General features: G+C 42.0%; 1 protein-coding gene across 3 annotated transcripts in view; it reads right to left on the bottom strand.

Moving 5' to 3' along the window:
• The window catches only part of ANKS1A (ankyrin repeat and sterile alpha motif domain containing 1A), a 195,898-nt gene that overhangs the window by 108,592 nt on the left and 64,317 nt on the right, over positions 1–22,989 (bottom strand). For all 3 annotated transcript variants that reach the window (XM_025381318.1, XM_025381319.1, XM_025381320.1), the window contains exons 2-3: positions 10,763–10,843; positions 7,324–7,480 (exon numbers count right to left, since the gene is read on the bottom strand). In XM_025381318.1, the coding sequence (XP_025237103.1) occupies positions 7,324–7,480; positions 10,763–10,843 (238 nt within the window). The remainder of the gene's footprint in view (positions 1–7,323; positions 7,481–10,762; positions 10,844–22,989) is intronic.

Here is a 22,989-nt window from a genome sequence, read left to right as displayed (position 1 = left end):
GGTGGCTCATGCCTGTAATCCCAGCACTTTGGGAGACCGAGGCGGGCGGATCACAAGGTCAGGAGATCGAGACCATCCTGGCAAACATGGTGAAATCCCGCCTCTACTAAAAATACAAAAAATTAGCTGGGTGTGGTGGCAGGCACCTGTAGTCCCAGCTACTCGGGAGGCTGAGGTAGGAGAATGGCGTGATCCCGGGAGGCGGAGCTTGCAGTGAGCTGAGATTGCGCCACTGCACTTCAGCCTGGGCGACAGAGCAAGACTCCGTCTCAAAAAAAGAGAAAGTGTAGGCCCTAGAAAAACATACCATAATGGGAAGAAAGGAAAAACTAAGTCTGAGATTGAGAGGACACAGGAGAAGCATGAAAGCAAGTCCATCATGTGGAAGAAGAGTTAGATTTATTCTGTACTGTTCTGGAAAGCAGAACTCTAATCCAAAAAAATGGAAGGTTTAGGAAGATAGATGCCAATCAAACTTAACAAACCAAAACTCAACAGAATCCAAAAACAGGCTGCCAAGTAGTAATGAGTTCTGTTTGTTATTAGGGAAAACAAGCAAATAATTAGAATAAGGGGTAGAGGGTCACCTTTCAAATGATAAAAAGATTCCTGCTCTACGTGGAAAGTTGGCCTAAATTGGTGGTTTTCAAATTAGTTTTATTTTGGAATTACATGGGAACAACAACAACAAAAAAATGCTAGTAGTAGGTCCAACCCCAGATTTGTAGGCACCGACTTCAGCAATCAATCATAATCATCAAGAATGAGACAAACCAATGTCATGTGCCTTGTTGATGCAAGGCACTAAAAAGGACGTAATACCACTTCCGTGGTGCTCCTGCCAGAAATGTACACCCAGAATCTAATCATGAGGAAATATCAAACAAAGCTAAACTGAAAGACAGCATACAAAACAACTGCCCTGTGCTCTTAAAAACCATCCAAGTCATGAAAGGCTAAGAATGGCCAAGGAACTGTTCCATACTATTAATATGTATGCTCCTGGACTGGATTCTTGATCATAAAAAAAATTGCTCTAAAGGGCATCTTTGAGACAACTGGTAAAATTTGAACATAGATTCTATATTAGATAATGGTATTGTATCAATATTGAATTTTCCAAATGTAATAAATGTATTGTGGCTTTATAAGTGAATGTCCTTGTTCTTAGGAGATTTAGGTCAAACAACTAACCAATACCAAAACGGAAGTGTTTAGGATTAAAGGGTCATAATGTCCATGACTTAATATCAAATATTTCATCAGTGACAACAATTAATGCATACACACACACACACACACACACACACACACACACACAGAGAGAGAGAGAGAGAGAGAGAAAGGAAAGGTAGCAAAATGTTAACACTGGAGTATCAAGAAGAGTGTACTATAGTTCATGGCATTATTCTTACAACTTTAAGTTAGAAGTTTTTGTTTTTAAATAAAAAGTTTTTTAGAAGCTTGCCAGGTGATTCTAATGCAACTGGAAAGGTTGATTACATGTGGAGGCAATTGGTCCAGATAAAATTCCAAGTCCCTTTCTGTTCTAAGACTGTGAAATAATTATAAATGTACCAAAAAAATAGATGTGCCCTAATATTAATTTGATTGTTGCTCATTTTATGATACTCAGACTAAGGAAGAATTGTTAAGAGGGGGTAAATGAGCAATTTTCATTTGGCTGGTTTAAACTGACTTGTTGAAAAAGGCCCCAAATGTTGAAGAAGAACATGAAAGCTCCTAAAAACTACTTCTGCTCCCAAAACAAGCCATCTGAGTCTTCTTAATTTGTACAGGTGCCTGACAGAACTTAGCACTCAAAAGTACTTTAACAAAACAATTCCTAGACATAAGCCAGATCTATAAAAATCCACTGAATCAGGACAAAACCTAGGGAGATCAGTTTTTGGTTTTTTTTTTTTTTTAGATGGAGTCTTCTCTGTCATCCAGGCTGGAGTGCAGTGGCGTAACCTTGGCTCACTGCAACTTCTGCTTCCCGGGTTCAAGTCATTCTCCTGCCTCAGTCTCCTGATTATAGGCATGTGCCACCACGCCTGGCTAATTTTTATATTTTTAGTAGTCACGGGGTTTCACCACGTTGGCTAGGCTGGTCTCGAACTCCTGACCTCAAGTAATTCACCGGCCTCAGCCTCCCAAAGTGCTGGGGTTACAGGGGTGAGCCACCATGCCTGGTCAAGGGAGGTTAGATTTGAATCAGCTCAAGACGGGTTTGCATTCTCAGCACAACCCAAACAGCTTACCTCTCTGTCTCTCTCTCTCTCTTATTATTATTATTATTATTATTATTATTTTTGAGACAGGGTCTCACTCTGTTGCCCAGGCGACAGTGATCACTGCTCACTGCAGCCTCGACCTCCTGGGCTCAAATGATCCTCCCACCTCAGCCTCCCGAGAATTTGGGATACAGGCATGTACCACTATCCACTATGCCTGGTTAATTTTTTATTTTTTCTAGAGATGGGATCTCATTATGTTGTCCAGGTTGGTCCCACATTCCTGGGCTCAAGCAATCTTCAGCCTCGGCCTCCCAAATTCTGGGATTACAAGTGTGAGCCACTACACTGGCCACCTTTACTTTTTTTTTTTTTTTTGAGCCTGTCGCCCAGGCTGGAGTGTAGTGGCACGATCTCGGCTCACTGCAACCTCTGCCTCCTGGGTTCAAGTGATTCTCCTGCCTCAGCCTCCCAAGTAGCTGGGATTATAGGCACACGCCACCACATGCAGTTAATTTTTGTATTTTTAGTGGAGACAGGGTTTCACCATGTTGGCCAGGCTGGTCTTGAACCCCTGACCTCTGGTGATCCACCAGCCTCAGCCTCCCAAAGTGCTGGGATTACAGCTGTAATCGCAGCATCTGGCCTCAGCTTTACTCTTAATGTGGTTTGCAACAATTGGCCTTTCAGGGTAGAGGCAAAGGGAATTATTTCCAAAGAAAGAAGTATGTTCTTACTACATTTAAACTAATTTTATTTTATATGTGCAAAATTAAAGGATAGGAAAATGTACTTTCAAGAACCAAAGTCTTACCCTTTATCAAAGCTTTACAAGCTCACTACACTAACCACTGTTGGGAAAACAATCACTTCAAGTTTCCTCCCCATAAAAGAAAACTCTGAATAGACTAACTGAATAATGTTTCATTAAGTGTCATCTACTAGTAACAAAAACAGATTCCAAAAATGCCTTTGCAGAAATACATTATATACACTTTAAAAAATTAGCATCTCAAATATTACTAGTTACCAGATATTTTTACTTTATATATGTTATCTTAAACTCCAAAACAATCCAGCAAGGTAGATGGTAGTGCCGCATTTTACAAAAGAGGAAACAGGTTCAGAGAAATTAAGCAACTTGCTCAAGTCAACAAAACTAATAAGTCGCATCCCAGAACTTAAATTCTGGTCTACATGAAAGCCTATGATTTATGAGTTTTCCACTCTACTACTATACTTCCAAAACAAAAAACAAAAAAACTAAGAGTATCTTCCTATTCTGAAGACTTGAAAACAGAATACAGAGAGCAGGCCAATCACTGCACTTCAGCCTGGGCAACAGAGGGAGACCCTTTCTAAAATGAAAGAAAGAAAGGAAAGGAAAAGGAAAGGGAAGGGAAGGGGAAGGAGGTAAGAAAGAGTAAGCCAAAACAAAGCTGATGTGCTCCACTACCTAAGGTCAAATTGCTTCTCTACCATTAAGACCCAACAGCTGAACAAAATCTCTCACAGGGCCTTCCCAGGTCCAGCCCATAGGGGGCTTCCTTTGCTAAATCACTATTTCTCAAAAGCATGAAATATCTGCCTTGTTTGGAAACATACAGAAGAACCTTATGTTTCTCTTCCCCAAGGCAGCTGTTTCCAGAGCAAGTAAAAGGTAGCTAATGTGGATAATGCAGTGTCTCGAGCACACTCCAGACTGTTGCCAAAAAGCAAACTTCATCTGAATAAAATCTCTGACCAAAACCAGCGGGTGAGAGCACCAAGGAAAGAGGCTAACACCATCACCCAATGAACAAGCTCTGCTGCTCAGATGTGGTAAAGGCTGAGGGGCAGACAGGGCTGGCCTGTTCATCACCAGGCACATCAAACTATGCTTTGTCCCAGCCTCATGGGGAGGGAGACTAAGGCAGGTGCCCACCTTGGTCCTGCAACATCGTTTCCTATTTCAGAACCCTTCCTGGGTCAAGCGTGATCGAGCAGAGAGAAGCGAATGGCTGGAGATACTGGGTGTGGTTTTAAAGCATCAGGCAGAGATGCACAAACTCCAGGAAATCAGAGAGAGGCATGCAACCGCTTTTAAAGGAATAAAATGGATCATGCTTGTCCTTTCCTCCACATCTCCACCATTAGCTATTGAAACCTGAAAATCAGATTCCATTTCAAAAGACAAATAGAAAGTAGGCTAAAAATATTTTTTTAATTCCAGGAAGTACAACTGAATCACTTTTTCTATGCTTATTTAAAAAGTAAGATAATTTGACATCTCTTAACTACATTTAAAAATTTTTAAGAATCAAAATTGTAAATTAAGTATGTAATATGGTCCCTTTTATTTCCCCATTCCTGCCATTTCAAATATTCCAGAAAAAACCACCCACCATTTCCCAAATTAGTATGGGTTTAAAAAATAAAGTCAAAACCCACTGCAGCTGCATTTTCCCATTCCCAGACAAGCCAAAAGCAGATGGGCTGAAGCAGACAACAGTCAGCGTGATGAGGAGGAGCCTGAGTGGACAAGAGTAGAAGCGGAGAGGACCAAAGAGGAGGTACAGCTTGGAGAAATGATGCAGAGAATTCCTGGCAGCAAAGTACACACCTTGGCATTGATATAAGGGTCAAAGGGGCCGTACTTTTTGAGTTCTTTGATCTCAAGAGCATTCTACAAAAAGGAGAGGAAAAGAAAAAGTGATGACAAAATGGATGAAATATATCAAAGCAATACACAGCCCTGAGGGAACCCAACCCTAGAACTTGAATCTGCCCTCTGGATGCCTCAAAGGGAAGTTAATAAGAAAGACAACCTCCAGGGCACCTTACTCTTACCCCCCTTTAATCTAAGCATCCTACTGGAACCACATTAATGGTTTTAAAATGAAACCATATAGTGCTTGTAACCACTAGCTAGATCCATTAAAGTCTTCAAGCCACTGCAGACATCTTGCCCAGCTCCTGCCCACCCACCTGCCTACCAGATACTCAAAGCACTGGGCTGGGGTCCCACCTATCAACTGATACTCCAGGCAGGAGGCAGCTGTGAGCAGGTTAAGCTAGCACACTCAAGTAGCTCAAAAATCCAAGCAGCTGTGTTTCAAGGCAAAAGTGAGCAAAGAGGATTAGAAATGGTTGCTGAACATTTCTTAAATGAGAAGGACTTTAATGGGTGACCAGTCTTTCCAACGTTGAAGAATATTAGTTACAAGCACACTTCATTATGCATTTCCTCCAGAGAAGAGACATGACCACTTTAGCTAGGAGGAGTAAAATTGCACTTAGATTCTAAAGAGGTAATTCTAAACAGCTACTTTTCATTCCCAAATGGTATAAACAAACATCCTCATTGATGATTTCAAATGTCTGTTGCTCACCTACCCAAAAAATACAGCCCAAAAGGGGAAAGGAAGGCTGATTAACAGTTATATACACACAATCTCCAAATCAAGAGATTTGGGAGCACTACATTAATTTTCTCGTGTCTCAGAATGAAGCTGCCCTTCTCAGAATCAAAGTCATGCTCTTAACAGCTAAGAACTGCATGAGTCTCCTGACAGATGGACTCGCCAGGATAATTTCCTATTTTTTGAGGGAAAACCTTGCTCTAACCCTACAGGTAATTTAACAATCCCCTCTCGGCAAAGTCATTAGAAAAACAGTCCCTAAGCTTACTGAGAAACATCAACATCTCCCTCCTTCAAGGAACTGAGAAGAGTATCCACTTCAGTTCAGAGCAGAGAGTGGAAAGGGGAGAATGGCTTATCATGTAAGGAACGCCCGTCTCCTCTCAAACTGGCACACAACCTCCAACTCAAATAACAGGGAGTTGTATTTGTAAGAGGCAAGTTTTAACTTGCATAATCCAAGTACAATTTTTTCCAAAGATATACATGTAAAGAAGAGGAAGTATATTCTCAGAGTAATTAAATCCATGGCCATTATAAGGTTATTTTTGCTCAAATCCAGCCTTTTTCATTTTCTAAGAATCACCTCTGCTTTTTCAAAGCATGCTCATTTGGAGGACATCATGGAAATGATCTTCATTCCACTGAATCACCTCTGCCCTCCACTCACATGTGTTTGATTTGTGAGTTCATTTTTTGGCACTAGCATGAGTACTTCTACTGCTGCAAGTTCTGATATATGTAAAACAACAGCATGGTTTACACAGTACTGACAAACACTGGGAAAGTTACACTGCCATGTCAAAGGCATAAACACAATTTATTTTTGAGACAGGGTCTCACTCTGTCACCCAGGCTGCAGTGCAGTGGCATAATCATGGCTCACTGCACCCTCAAACTCCTGGGCTTAAGTGATCCCCCGCCCCCGTCTCAGCCTCCTGAGTAGCTGGGACTACAGGTGTGTGCCACCACATCTAGCCTTTTTTTTTTCTCTTTTTTTAAAATTTTTTATAGAGATGGGGTCGGGGAGATGGGGGGTGACTCACTATGTTGCTCAGGCTGGTCTCAGACTCCTGGCCTCCTGGCCTCAAGCAATTCTCCTGCCTCAGCTTTCCAAAGTGCTGGGATTACAGGCATGAGCCACCACACCTGGCCTACAGTTAATTAAGCTCACTAGCTTGAAACTGACTCCATGCAATTTTGTAGGGTTTGCATTATTTCAAATTTTGCACATAAAGTGAATACAGTTGGCCCTTCATATCCACAGGTTTCCATCCATGGTTGGTCTGCACATGTGGAACCCACAGACAGAGAGCGCTAATGTTACTTTGCCGTTTTACATAAGAGACTTGAGCATCCTTGGATTTTGGTATCTATGGGGAGGTCCTGGAAACAAAGGGCTGACTGTGTATACATTTTTTATTCTAGTACTATTGCAAATATGCATGAGTCAAATGGATATAAAATACATCCTCACAGTATAAGATCTACTAAGAAGAGTACAACTGGGAAGAGGGGAGTCACATTTAGGGTATGGAAGAGGTGGTTCCATGCTAAGGAACTGATTATCAAAACAAACGAAGAGCTGGTTCTCTGAGATTTGAATTGTGGGGCTAAGATGGTGACGCGGTTGCCACATCTGGCTACAGCTGAATGGAGGGAGGAAAGCCTCCCTTCCTTCCGACCTGTTCATTGACTCTGGTGTGTGAAGGCCCTTGATGGATGAGCAACCGCACTATCTGGGCATCTCCTTTCCAAGCTGCCAAATGCAGAGGGTAGCAGCCTTTCGAGTCAGCCACGTTGGTCAGCGCATCGTTCCTCAGAAGAACCTCGACCACATCCCTAGAAGGTAAAAATCAATCATGAGTTGGTAGAACTCAGGAGTCTTTCCAGCTAACAGCTCTTTACACCTGTATGGCACAAAGCCTTTTCACAGATATATCTCATTTGGCTCCTGCGTCTCTACCTGACCTCACCGCCCAGGCTTTTCCTTTTATTCCATGAGCTACTTGTACAGCTGATGATACGCAGCTGAACCACCTTGAGCCATGCTATACTGACTCATCACCTCTCTGTTTAGGCTTTCTTGGTAATCTTTTTTTTTTTTTTTTTTTGAGACAGAGTCTCGCTCTGTTGCCCAGGCTGGAGTGCAGTGGCCAGATCTCGGCTCACTGCAAGCTCCGCCTCCCGGGTTTACGCCATTCTCCTGCCTCAGCCTCCCGAGTAGCTGGGACTACAGGCGCCCGCCACCTCGCCCGGCTAGTTTTTTGTATTTTTTAGTAGAGACGGGGTTTCACTGTGTTAGCCAGGATGGTCTCGATCTCCTGACCTCGTGATCCGCCCGTCTCGGCCTCCCAAAGTGCTGGGATTACAGGCTTGAGCCACCGCGCCCGGCCCGGTAATCTATTTTCTACTACTTTGAAAATGTCTGGGCCGGGTACGGTGGCTCAAGCCTGTAATCCCAGCACTTTGGGAGGTTGAGGCGGGCGGATTCGAGACCAGCCTGGCCAAGATGGTGAAACCCCGTCTCTACTAAAAATACAAAAATTAGCCGGGCACAGTGGTAGGCGCCTGTAGTCTCATCTACTCGGGAAGCTTTGGCGGGAGAATCACTTGAACCTGGGAGGCGGAGGCTGCAGTGAGCCGAGATAGTGCCCTTGCACTGTAGCCTGGGTGACAGAGCGAGACTCTATCTCAAAAAAAAAAAAAAAGAAAATGTTTGGACTCTTTGTCCAAACCTGTTTCCTTGTTTATGATGTTTAAACATCATTCAGGTGTTGAATTTACATAAAAGTAATCATACAAGACAAATATAATTATTCACCACATTATTCAGAGCACGTAGTGATGTAGGCGCTGAAAGCAGAGAGGTCAAGCAGAATAAAAGTTATTGCAGTCTGGGCGGAGTGGCTCACGCCTGTAATCCCAGCACTTTGGGAAGCCGAGGTGGGTGGATTACCTGAGGTCAGGAATTCAAGACCAGCCTGGCCAACATGGCAAAACCCCGTTTCCACCAAAAATACAAAAATTAGCCGGGCGTGGTGGTGGGTGCCTGTAATCCCAGCTACTTGGGAGGCTGAGGCAGGGAGAATTGCTTGAACCCGGGAGGCAGAGGTTGCAGTGAGCTGAGATTGCGCCATTGCACTCCAGCCTGGGCGACAGAGCGAGACTCTCTCTCAAAATCAATCAATCAATCAATCAATAAAAGGTTACGGCAAAAGCAAGCCAGATACATATGTTATCATTTGATATCCCCAGAAAGAGGAACTTGCTTTTTTCCTGGTGACAGCACTAATTAAACAGATACCAGTATATAATTATCCCTATGAATGTGAGGTCAAAGAAAACCCCCACTGTAAATAGAAACAGCATCTGGAAATGAATTTGGCTAGCAAACTATAGCCATTTAAGTTCAAGATTCACTTTAATTCAGATATATTCAGATATATGGGAACAGTGTTCTCTATAGATTTCTTTTTAGCTATATCTAAGATGGCTACAGAAAAGACTTAACGATTATATTCAGTGTACTTTAGAAATGTTTAATGCTGAAGGAAACAACCATTGCCTCTTTCTGGTATGTTGGAGTCAATTAGGGTGGGTCAAATATTGGACAAGTGACACAAAATACTCTAAGGGGGTGAGGGCTCTGGAGCTTCTTGCTCAGCAAAATCTAAAATGATTCCAATAATCCCTCCTCATAAAAACTACACTGGTGGCTGGGCGCCGTGACTCATGCCTGTAATCCCAGCACTTTGGGAGGCCGAGGCGGGCAGATCACCTGAGATCAGGAGTTTGAGACCAGCCTGACCAACGTGGTGAAACCCCGTCTCTACTAAAAATACAAAAATTAGCCGCGTGTGGTGGCAGGTGCCTGCAATCCCAGTTACTTAGAAGGCTGAGGCAGGAGAATTGCTTGAACCCAGGAGGTGGAGGTTGCAGTGAGCCGAGATTGTGCCACTGCACTCCAGCCTGGGCAACAAGAATGAAACTCCATCTCAAAAAAAACAAAAACAAAAAAACTACACTGCTGCTACTTATTGCCTATAGTACTTGTTTTCCTTTAACACCTTCTATTTTGTTACACTCTGGTTTACATTCTTTGACATCCTGGCAAAACCACTCACTGTGCGCCCTGACAATGCCTGCCCCTTTGCTGAGCAATCTGAAGGGCAGTGCCCCATCACTTAAGCCTCTGCCTTCTCTCTCAAATTCTCCCCAAAGCATGCCTTCTCCAGAGAACGTTGCACACAAATCCCACCCAGTTCCTAATAACTTCTCTATACTCGGGAGAATTACATAGGCCATTTAATGTATTTTTTCCCCTTAAAAAGGGTTCTTGTGTACAGGGCTAATTTTATGAGGAAAGAATGGCAGGCAAGAAGAGAGAGTAAATAAATAACTATTGAAACCGAAGACAGCTTTCTCATGACCACTCAGTCTATTTTCAGTTTATCGAGCAGTTAGTTACCTAATAGATTCCAGCCCCTTTATGTTCTGGCTGCCCCAAATGTGATCATCATACCTAGAACATTACGTAGCACTGGAACATTCCAGAGGGGAAAAGAACAAGCAGAAGTAAAGGTAAAACTTAACTCTTGGCTAAAGATTTTTTGGTGGATGGGGTGGGGAAGGATGTTTAAATAACACATGAAAGAAAGACACAGAAATCCTGAATGAACTGAACTTAGGTTTGTTTTTCTCTGTTTTTCAGTGCCACCGCTTAGCAAACCTTTGTTTTGTTTTCGTTTTTTACAGATAGGGTCGTTCTGTCACCCAGGCTGGAATGCAATGGCACAATCATAGCTCTCTGCAGCCTCAAACTCCTGGGCTTAAGTAATCCTCCTGCCTTAGCCTCCTGAGTAGCTAGGACTTTAGGCACGCTACCACGCCTGGTTAATTTAAAAAATTTTTTGTGTGTGTGGAGATGGAGGCTTGCTTTGTTGCCCAGGCTGCTCTCAAGCTCAGTTTCATGTGATCCTCCCACCTCGGCCTCCCAAAGTGCTGGGATTACAGGCATGAGCCACTAAGCCCAGCCAGCAAACTTTTCTAGAAAATGAAAAGGCAACGTGAAGGCCTGGGTTCTGTAGGGTGAGGGCAGGGATGCAGTACATTGATACTTACTTATGGCCATTCAAAGCAGCATGGTGCAGGGGTGTGTAGCCAGTGCTGTCAACACAGTTCACATTTGGCCCTCTCCACATGCTATCAGGGAAAAAAAAAAGAGAGAGAGAGAGACATAGATTTCACAGACTGGAGTTGCAAACCAAAGTTAGAGATAGCTAGCTAATTAGTAAAGATTTCTGTGTGGTGTTCAACCAGACCAGTTACTTCCGAATGACCCCTGATAATGTACAGCAGCTATACACTGCAGAGATGCATAGCACTGAGGGTACACTTCAATGGTTTGCTAAACATAGTCAAGTGTCAAGACAACAGTGTCATCGCTTAAGAGTTTGTTCTTCTAGTACTCCCATGATTGCAAAAACAGCTCATTGAAAGGTCATCAAAGACAGAACAGGTATTGAACACCCACTCCTGTGCTGGTGACTGAAGGTTTGAGAGAGACCTCAACACAGATCAGATAATCAAGATGAGTCACCAAGCAAGGACCAAGATCAAAAAAGCACCAGGAGATGTGTCTTAAGATGAAAGAGACAATTTTGCCTTTCTTTTGTAAATATGTCTTATTAGTAATTAAAAAAAAAAAAAACAGAATCTATAATCACAGTGTCTTATCTGACTTAAAAACACCATAGGAGGGAAGTTGAAATGTTACCTTACTTAATCCTCAAAGCCTTAGTTCTTATTTCTGTTTCTGCATTGGCCTTACTGCATTGACCAGAGCTTCTAAAATAATATCAAATAATCCTAAAAGCCTTAGTTCTTATTTCTGTTTCTGCAAACCTTACTGCATTGGCTAGAGCTTCTAAAAGAATATCAAGTAGCAGAGGGCAAACTTGTTTTGTTCCTGCTTCTAATAAAAATGCCTCCAATGGTTTGAGGTAGATACTCTGCAACTTGTAAAAGAAGTATCCTATTTTTTTTCCAAAAAGTGTTATTAGAGATAGTTGGTTAAATGTATTTTCTGCATATATGGCGATAATAGTTTTTCACATTTAACAACCTAAAATGTTGTTATCAATAGGTTTCTTAATATTAAGCCATTCTTGGAGTAAACTTAATTGGCCATTTCCATTATAATTCTACTTGAGAGCATCTATTTGAGAGTAGATTACTTAGAATCTATATTCGTAATTGAGGCTGGTTTAAAGTTCTTGCTTTTGTGCTATTGTTACTGGATGGCATCAGTGTTAGGTTTAGGTCACAGGTCAGCTGGGCAGCTGTCTACTCATTTCCATATTGAAGAATCAATGACAGGCCAGGTGTGGTGGCTCACGCCTATAATCCCAGCACTTTGGGAAGCTGAGGCGGGTATCAGTTGAGGCCAGGAATTTGACACGAGCCTGCCCAACATGGTGAAACCCTGTCTCTACTAAAAATACAAAAATTAGTGGTGTGCTCCTGTAATCCCAGCTACTCGGGAGGCTGAGGCAGGAGAATTGCTTGAATCCGGGTGTTGGAGGTTGCAGTGAGCCAAGATCACACCACTGCACTCCAGCCTGAGAGAGAGAAACTCTGTCTAAAAAAAAAAAAAGACAATGACAGAGCACTAAAATTACAAAGAATTACCAGTAAAACCATCTGAGCCCAGAGCCTGTATGCTCAGTGTTGGAAGCAATATTATTTATAAAATTTGGCCGGACACGGTGGCTCACACCTGTAATCCCAGCACTTTGGGAGGCCAAGGCGGGTGGATCACCTGAAGTCAGGAGTTTGAGATCAGCCTGACCAACACAGTGAAACCCATCTCTACTAAAAAATACAAAAATTAGCCGGGCATGGTGGTGCACACCTGTAGTCCTAGCTACTCAGGAGGCTGAAGTAGGAGAATTGCTTGAACCCAGAATGCGGAGGTTACAGTGAGCCAAGATCGTGCCACTGCACTCCAGCCTAGGCAACAAAGTGAGACTTGATCTCAAAATAAATAAATAATAAAGTAAAATTTTAGCAGTAGGCATCAATAGACAAATTATTGTAACTACAGTACAGAGTAGAATATCATATGCCAGGAATACTGCTATGTAATAAGAAAAAAAGATCATAATGTTGAGAAAAAAGAAACAAAATTGTAAATATTATAGTCATAGCTCAGAAAGGATGAAATTTATCAGGATAGTAGATTAAGTGCACAAGTTTACTCTACCCCCTGCCTAAAGTTCTCCGAAGTGACAGAAAAGATATCCCACCCTACACAGATAGCTACAGACAGATTCACACCAAGAAAATTTTAAAAAGATACCATCAAGTAACCGGCAATGTTGAGGAATTACTAAAAGGCAGAAAGTAGACAAGGTCAGATCTACAGAGACACAATCTAGAAGAATGCAAATTAAAACATTCATTGACAAAAATGAACATAATGACATCATCAAGTGTTTCTAAAGATTAGGAAAACAAGCAATCTTAAACACCACTGGTAAAGTTTAAACTGGTAAATTCCTTTGGGAAGATAATTTGGCACCATTGATCAAAACCAAAAATAGGATTCACTTTGAGGCAGCAATTCCACTTACAGGCAACTACCCAACAGAGATACTTATATATGTGCACAAAGACACATGCTGGTACAGGATTGCTTCATTGTAAGAGTTAAAAACTAAAAACTTAATGTCTATCCATAGGCAAGCAGTAAAATATTAGGTATACTCATAAAATAAAATACTACATAACCGTCAACAACAACAGTAATAACAAAGGAAAGAAAACAAATTGAACCTTTAAGTCCTGACATGGAAAGATTTCCCAAGACATACCGTACTACAAGAAGGCGACAGAAGAAGTCATTGTATAATACACACCGCTGTAAATGGATGGTGACTAGAAGAGCACTCACCAAATGCTGACTGTGCTCACCTCTGGGGAAGGAAATCTGTGTGTTAGGGAGCACTGCAGATGATGGAGAGAGACTTTCCTATTGCGCTCTGTATTCTATCACAGTTTAAAACACTTACAGTGAGAATCTATTCACATAGTGCTTTTATAATAATAATATTGTAAAAGAAACAGGGGAATCATCTGTGCACGAGGAAAAGAAGAAAAAAAGTCAAAATGTTAATAAAACACAGCTGTATATGGGTGACAAGCCACTTTAATGAGCATGTAGATACTAGGTTTACAATCTTAAGATACATTTTAAGTAGGAAAAGTGGGCTTCTGTACAGCAAAGGAAACCGCCAGCAGAGTAAAAAGACCACCTATGGAATAGGAGGAAATATTTGCAAACCATACATCTGCTAAGAAGGTTAATATCCAAAACATACAAAGAACTCAGAACAACTCAATAGCAAGAAAGCAAATAACCTGACTGGAACATTGGGCAAAAGATCTGAAAAGACATTTCTCAGAAGAAGACACACAAATGGCCAACAGGCATATGAAAAAATGCTCAAACCACTAGTCATTACAGAAATGCAAATTACAACCAAAATGATATATCACCTCATGCCTATTAGAATGGCTATTACCAAAAAGACAAAAGCTAAATGTTAGCAAGGATGTAGAGAAAAGAGCACCCTTGTACACTGTTGGTAAAAACAAAAATTAGTACAGCCATTTATAGAAAACAGTACGAAGTTCCTCAGAAAGTTAAAACTAAAACTACCATATGAACCAGCAATTGTACTACTGGGTATATCCAGAGGGAGTAAAATCAGTACCTGGAAGAAATGTCCGCACTTCCATGCTCATTGCAGGATTACTCCCAGTAGCTGAGATATGGAACCAACCTACCTGTCCATCAATGGACAAATGAATAAGAAGAGGTGGTATATATAAACAATGGCATATTTTCCTTAGGAAAGGAAGGAATATCCTGTCATTTGTAATAACATTCATCAACCTAGAGGACATTATGGTAATAAAATAAGCCAGGCACAAAAAGACAAATACTGTATAATTTCACTTACATATGGAATCTAAAAATGTTGAACTCACAGAAGCAGAGAGTAGAACGGTGGTTACTAGGAGCTGGAGGGGGCGATGTTGGGGAGATGTTGGCCAAAGGAACAAAATTTCAGTCAGGAGGGATAAATTCAAGAGATCTACTGCACAATAAGGCAATTATACTTAATAACAATGTATTATAATCTTAAAAATTGCAGCCGGGTGTGGTGGCTCATGCCTGTAATCCCAGCACTTTGGGAGGCCAAGGCAGGCGGATCACCTGCGGTCAGGAGTTCGAGACCAGCCTGGCCAACATGGCGAAACCCCGTCTCTGCTAAAAATACAAAAATTAGGCGGGTGTGGTAGTGCATGCCTGTAATCCCAGCTACTCGGGAGGCTGAGGCAGGAGAATTGGTTGAACCCAGGAGGCAGAGGTTGCAGTGAGCCGAGATCATGCCATTGTGCTCCAACCTGGGTGACAGAGTGAGACCCCATATCAAAAAAAAAAAAAAAAAAGCACTAAGAGAGTTGGTGTTTTTTGTTGGTTTGTTTTGTTTTGTTTTGTTTTTGAGACAGAGTCTCGCTCTGTCACCCAGGCTGGAGTGCAATGGTGGAATCTTGGCTCACTGCAACGTCCGCCTCCCAGGTTCAAGCGATTCTTCTGCCTCAGCCTCCTGAGTAGCTGGGACTATAGGTGTATGCCACCATGCCTGGCTAATTTTTTTGGTATTTTTAGTAGAGATGGGGTTTCACCATGTTAGCCAGGATGGTCTTGATCTCCTGACCTAGTGATTGACCTGCCTTGGCCTCCCAAAGTGTTGGGATTATAGGCATGAGCCACTGCGCCTGGCCGAGAGTTGGTTTTCAAGTGTTCTCACCATAAAAATGATATGTGAGGTAATACATAGGTTAATTAGCTCAATTTAGCCACTCTATAATGTATAGCTATTTTAAAACATCATAATGTATACAACAAATATATAAAGTCTTTGTCAATTAAAAATAAATTTTTACAAAGCAAGTTACATGTATTTTGATATCTAGGCTATTTGTTCATTGTCAACTAAGGATGGTAAAGACAAGGTGAGGAGCCTGAGGGACATCGTGATACCCCACCCTCCACTAAGCCTGAACTTCTACAGCACTTTCTAAACAAGGAGCTAAATGCAATTAAATCTCTAACACATTTGTACAATGATCTCATTTTCCAAACAAAAAATATATGACTATGCCTGACAATGGATCAGGGTGACGGCAAGTGACATGGATCTGGAAAATCTGTGAGGTGCAGTTGTCACACTTATTTTCAGATTGCCACACAAGAGGAAATATCACCATTACAGTACAGGTGACACTAAGAAGCTAAAAACAAATTATTTGCCCCAAATCACATGCCAAATCAGTGGCAGATCAAAAACTCTCTTTGATGGAGCTCATGGCATTTGGCCAAACAAGGACTGTCTGATCTAACTGGAACGACAACGTGAAGCGAATATGTAGTGGACATAATTCAGCAGCAAGGTGACTAGAATAACTAAGAGGAGCTGAGAAAGGAAATAGTAAGGCCGGTTAAAGTGGCTGAGAGTGCCGGCCTATCAGCTACTAATTTAGTTCTATTAGAACTCAACTATCTCAGCCCTCTCAGTCCATGTCCCCAAGGAACCCTGAAACTAAGATTTAAACTGCCTTTGATTTTAACAAAAAGGCAGGATCAAGCAAGCCTCTCATCATTTTCTAACTTTTGCCTCCATGACTGGTTTAAAGGTGATTAAGTTTGGACATCCTACGTCAGCACTAAAACTTCCTCAAAACAATCAGAAAAGGAAAAAAGATAGTGACTTCACTGCAAAAAGCTGCAACCTTTCCAACCACAGAGGTCTTTTTTTCCTTCTTTTTCTCTACCTTCTCCTTCAAAAGCCCATCTAGAAGTTTTGGGGACTGGGGAACATATTAAACAAAATCTAAACGAAAATAGAGAACTATAATCTCCTTGTTTGGAATTTCAGCTTCAGACAGGATGGTACTAACATCCCCCTCCACCCAAGTTTCTTCCTTTTTGGCAGCTCAAGAAAAGAGTTATTTACAATCTAGGTCTTCCTCCCTATCCCGGCTGTCCTATTAGGTTTTCTAAAACTGTAAGCACCAGAGGGCTACTTACCGACAAACAAAAGCAGCACATAATGCACCAGGAACCAGGGAAAACAACTTTAACCACAGCCGAGGAGATTCCTAAGCAAAGTTTAACCTGTAGAGATTGTGCAGAAATGCAATAGCTGCTCTTGACTTGCAGGACAAACGCTCAGACTGATCTTAATGGGTCCTGGAGCAGTCACAGCAAGCCTGCGTGATGAAGCTATGGAACCTAGGTTAGGAGCGTGGGCTCTGCGGTTAGCCGACCTGACTTAAAAACTCGCCTCCGCCACTCGTCACGTTTTTTGATCTTGGAGAATTCACTTGATTCTCCACGGCACTGTCTCTGCATTTGTAAAGTCTACTGTGATGGGCTCCCCAGGACTTAAATCATTCATGGAAACTTCTAGAAGCTTGAGCAAGTATAATAGTATTGAGAGGCCTAGCATGTCAAAAAAGGCTTACCTGCTTTCACATGATGCTGAAACACAGCAAGCCTTGCCCTATGCGCCTCGGTGGCACCTACGTTTTGGGATGGCATCTAAAGCACTGCGGAGGGCATGGAAGAATATGACTGGTGAGGCCCCGTGGCTTTTGAATCCCCCCTCAAAGGCCTCTCTCCATTCCTTTAAAAACTGACTGTATGTGTAGACATGCTGGGCTCTGTGCTGGATTTGGAGGTTTTGATGAATAGAAACAGCCCACTCTATTTGGTGAAGGTGCCAAATGAGGTCCTGTTTGTGGAGCTACTCACGCATGTATTCAACAGACATGTGAAGTGCGCCTTCTAGGGGATGGAGATGCAGATGGAAAAAGACAAAGTCTCTGCCCTCATGGAGCTTGATTTCTAGGAGGAGGGAGTGAGTGAGTGAATAAACAAACAAATAGATCCTATGACGCCTATGTGGTGATAAGGCCCAAAAGTGAGCAAAGGAAGCAGAGGCAGCAAAGGGGATAAAAAGGAAATGAGTGATATTTGAGATAAGGTCATCAGGAAAGACCTCTCTAAGAAGGTGACCTTTGAGAAGAGATCTGAAGAAAGTAAAGAGCCGTGAGGGTGTCTGAGGTAGACAGGCAGAGTAACATCAAACACAGGAGCCCTGGGAAGGAGCGTGCCTGACATGTGGCTGGAGAGGGGAGTAGCAGGGAGCTCTGCCCACAGAGATGCCAGAGGACGTTACAAAGGACACCGAGGAGAGTTCAGTTCCACAGGCATCCGCTGAGCACCTATTAGTGCTCACTGCCCGGGGCAGAAAACGGAGGAGGACGTAAAGTCCACGCTTGAAGGAAAGGGGAGCACTTTCAAACCAACGGGAGGCGCAGGCTCTAAAGTCTAAACTGAGGTGATCAGAAACCAAATCTCTTAACAGAGAATCAGGGTTCCTCCTACCTGATTTCAAAAATCCATCAACACTCACAGCTAAATTTACTTACCACTCTTCAGACCCAGCAACACTCAAGCGAAAGCTTGAGGTAAAATTGCTTAAAGACTCTGTGAAATCAAGTAAGAATCGCAAAAACAAGATAAATGGGATATTTATTCTGTTGAGTACAGAAAGTGGCCCAGCTCAAATGTCCCCTGATCCTCAACACCTTTCCTGATTACACTGGCTGATATTAATTTCACCTGTCTCAGATCTTCCAGATCATCCACTGCACCTTCCACCACATTTATCCTATCTGATCCTGAGCCGCAGTGAATTCTTTATCCTGCTCATTCATACCATATATTATAAGTCCTTTGGGGAAATCCCTCATGTTTCCAAGAACAGAGCACTATGTAAGGAACTGGCCCAGGGCCACCAGGGTGCAACTTCTAACATTCAGTTTTCAGCAGCCTGCTCACTCCCTCTTGCCAGATCAGATTCTTGCCAACCCTGAACCAACACTACCCCAGTGTGACATGGTCTCTATGCAGTATAACAAACCTAGTCCATTTATATCCATTAAGAATGGCAAAAATCTCTTGATGGGACATACAAGAACACTGCATCTGAGATGTCTGTACATAAAACACAGAGACAGAAGAACCATAAGTTAGAACCAAAGTGCCCAGGCCACTTTCGTGTGTGTGAGGTCAGATTTCTGGACCAAATGATACCCTAAGTGGCTCTTAGCTGGCAGTAAACATGATTCATGTGGTGGCCCAGCTACTTTATTGCTTACTTTACACAGACAAGTAATGGTATCTCAATGGGCCAGAAGACTGTCCAATCCAGTTCCATCCAATAAATGTTGATGCCACAGTGCTGGACAGTCCCTACCCTTGAGTTCAGTGAGGAAGTCAGACCAGTAAACAAATGACAATACTACACAGTGTGTGACATTGGGAAGGAAGTACACAAACTGGCTTAAGGGAAATGGGAACAGAGAGGTTTTACAGAAGAGGAGATACTTAAGTTGAACCTTAAAGTTTAGGAGGAACGAAGGCAGAAAGGAAGAGGCAACATCCAAATTCACTGTCCCCTGAGTAGTCTCAGCAAAGTGGGACACCTGCAAGTAACTATGAGTGGCTGGAGCATACAACTGGAAGGATAGTGAATGCAAGGTTGAATAGGCCAGCAGAGTCAAATCAGAAAGGGTCCTGTATGCCGCTGAAGAGATTCAAGCGAGGAATGATCAGATGGGTGTTTTAGAAAAATCCTTCTGTTGACAGCTGGGAGGCAGGTACTCAGATGGTCCATTTGTTATTCCCTATACTGTTGTGATGGCCTGACATATTTCAGAATTTTTTTCATCATTATGCTGAGTGGGTGTGTAAATGATACACTAGGAGAAGTGTGTGACTAGATTCAGGGAGCCCAGATGAAGTTAGTAATTCAGGCATGAAGTGAACACCTAAATGACAGCAGTGCAAAGAGGACAGAGAAAAAAGGATAGATTCAATACAAAAGACAGGACCTTGTCAAATGCAGGTTGGGGTGCAGTGGCGGCTGTTTGAATCAGGCTACTCAGTGAGTAGTGAGAATTCTGGAGGAAAATCAGGGTTGCTTTGTTTTGTGATTGTGGTGACATGAGGTAGGGGAGAAGAGAAGGGAGCAGGAGGGAGTTTTATTTTGAATTTGTTGAGGCTGAAATGAATTTTGACTCCCATATGTAGATGGTCTGGTCAGTAGGTCAACATGAAGGACAGGAACCCATAATCCTATGTTATATAAAGCCCATCCTTGTTTGTACCATGGTTATACACCAAATAACTTAAAGTGACAATGTCTAAATGTTTACATGCATTTGCATGCATGTTACCCATACTTGGCTCTTACAGGCATACTATGAAGAAGGAAAACAGATACCAGTATTTCCATTTCATAGGTAAGAAAACTGAAGTTCAAATGACTTGCTGTTTGTCATATAGTTGGTTACATGAGAACAGAAATAAAATTCCACATCTGACTCTAGTGCATGTTCCTTCCAGTTTCTCCAGGCCCTTGACACTGAATGTTTACAGAAAACAATGTGTATCTCTGTGGGTCAAGGTCAACGACTCAAAGCATCAAGTCAGATAAAGGCCTTCTGGATCACAGACCCTGTAAAGAGGGAGCAATAAACTCAAGGGGAAAGAGAGGTCCTAGGCAACTCTCCAAAAATTCTTCATTAAATCATAAGGTCTAAACAGGAGTTTGTCTCATCAGCCTTTTTCTGTCAAAAGCTTTCAATGTTTTCTTCTTTTGGTTATCCTTGCAAAGGCAGATTTATCTCTGAACCTCAGGAAGGGCTGGCAGTTTTCCAACACAAGGAAACACTCTCTCAAATCAGTCTAATTTAGAAAAGATTTCATCTCACTCAAATGAATTTGACACATCCTTCCTAAAATGCTTTCTACATACTTAACAGTTGAGGGTAAAAGGAGAGATACAAGGAGTCTATGAAACCATCCCTACTGTCAGAGAAGCTTGTAATCTTCAAGGGAAGACAAAACATACAGACATGAAACAGTCAGACACAAAAGCCCCACAACAGTGCCAAAAGAGTTCAGTTAACTGGGCAAAACTGAGCATGTACTTTTATTTCTGCTCCCTCCTGAAACCCATTAAAACCAGAGTTAAATAAAAAGGGTGAAAGGAACAGAAGATAACTGAACATAAAATGTTGATCCTTTTTGAAAGATAAAAAGTAGGTAAGTTAGTAGAGCTGAGAAAGTGAATCTCTGCAGCCCGTGAAGGGGATGCCAATTCACACAGACACCCTTGGGAAGGCTCAGGGATAAGAGGCACCAGGTGGCAGAGGAGGCCAGGGATGGGGAGGGGCTGAAAACCAGGACTTAATACAAATTCTGTATAAAGAGGTGTTATACCACCAGGTTTGCTGTCACATCCAGGACAGCCAGGGACTATCACTCCTCTACCTACACAGGAGAAGGTTGATTTATTCTGTAAGAACCAGCTCAGATCTAGATGCAGGAATATTAGGAACAGCAGAAGGTAGGGGAAGGAACTGTACTGAAATCAGAGGCCCTGATGGAAAGTCTCTATCTTGAAGGATGAGATCCCAGCCTCCCTAACCCACTTGGCTTCCAGAATGCTGGCAGCTCCACTCCCATCCCCACACAGGAAAGTTGAGGGATTCTTTCCTGGAGAAAACAAATGATACCACAGAAAAGTTCAACAGATGATGGCTTTGGAGGATTTCCCAACAAAACAGGGGTGCTCCTCCCCCATAACCCTATATAATACTAATATAAAGCCCATCCTTGACAATCTCTTCCCACCTCTATACAGAACATCCAATCAGCTTTTTAGTGTCTCATGCTTTAATACAAGTGACAACCAAAGATTGCCAGACATTTGAGGAAAAGCCTTTAACATGAAAAGACAGAACACAAAATAAACAGAAAAAAATGACTCAAAGAAATGAGACAAGGAGCCAAATAAAACCTCAAAATCTATTATCACAGAATAGCATAAAAAAAAAAAAAAAAAACCAAAAAACCAAACAAAACCAAAAAACAGGATCAGTGAAAAGTTCTTGGAAACTAAAAATAATAATATAAATAAAAATATAAATAATGATCCAGAAGATAAAGGTGAATAAATCTCTCAGAAAGTAGAACCAAAGATAGAGGTTGGAAATAGAAAAGATAAAATTCGAGGACCAAAAGTTCCAGAGGAAAGAGAAAAAGATCATCAAATAAATAATTTAAGAAATTTTCCTTGAACTTCTGCTTATAGGAGTCCATCCTGTGCTCAGTATAATGAATAAGAAATTTTTTAAAGTCACATTGTGAAAGCTTATAATAAATGGGATAAAAAGAACACAGTTTGAGAGTAAAAAAACAGCTTGCATACAAAGAATTAAGCGCCACCAGAATTTTCAATAGCACCTCTGGAAGCCATAAGACAAAGGAGAAATGCTTTCAAAATTCTGAGGTGAAATGACTTCCAATCAGTCAAGTATAAAAAGAGAATGGATATTTTTAGACATGCAGGGTCTCCAACTTTACCTCCCACACACTCTTTTATCAGGAAGTGACTGGAGGATGTGCTCTACCAAACAAATGAGCAAACCGAGAAAGAGGAAGACGGGTATCCAGGAAACGGGGTGAAGGGAATCAGCTACGCAGCCTAGAGACCATATCTGGAGAATGCTGGGAATCCAGGGGGGAATCTGCAGGAGGAAACGAAACTAACATGATCAACTGATATATCTGCCTAGGATGTGAAAAAGAATACTTAAAAATTACAGTGTGATTTGGGAAGTAAGAATAAGCTGGACGTAGAAAACTCAGAAAATGGTTGGGCACAGTGACTCACGCCTATAATCCCAGCACTTTGGGAGGCCAAGGCGGGCGGATCACCTGAGGTCAGCAGTTGGAGACCAGCTTGGCCAACATGGAGACACCCCATCTCTACTAAAAAATACAAAAATTAGCTGGGTGTGGTGGCAGGTACCTGTAATCCCAGCTACTTGGGAGGCTGAGGCAGGAGAATCGCTTGAATCTGGGAGGTGGAGGTTGCAGTGAGCCAAGATCACGCCACTGCACTCCAGCCTGGGCGACAGAGCAAGAGACTGTCTAAAAAAAAAAAAAAAGGAATAAAGAAAAAAGAAAACTCAGAAAATCAACGGGAAGAAAATTAATTAATTGTACAAGAAAAAAACAGAATTATAGCATAACTGGCTCAGCAGGTAAATAATCCTAACAGTCATAACAACATAAACATAAGCATTGAATACTGGTGTAACTAAAAGCTGTGATATACTTGAAGGATGAAGGGGGA

Source organism: Theropithecus gelada, chromosome 4 (assembly GCF_003255815.1).
Source record: "Theropithecus gelada isolate Dixy chromosome 4, Tgel_1.0, whole genome shotgun sequence".
Lineage (NCBI taxonomy): Eukaryota > Metazoa > Chordata > Mammalia > Primates > Cercopithecidae > Theropithecus > Theropithecus gelada.
The sequence above is the reverse complement of the archived record's forward strand: the minus strand, read 5'-3'. Positions and strand labels throughout refer to the sequence as shown.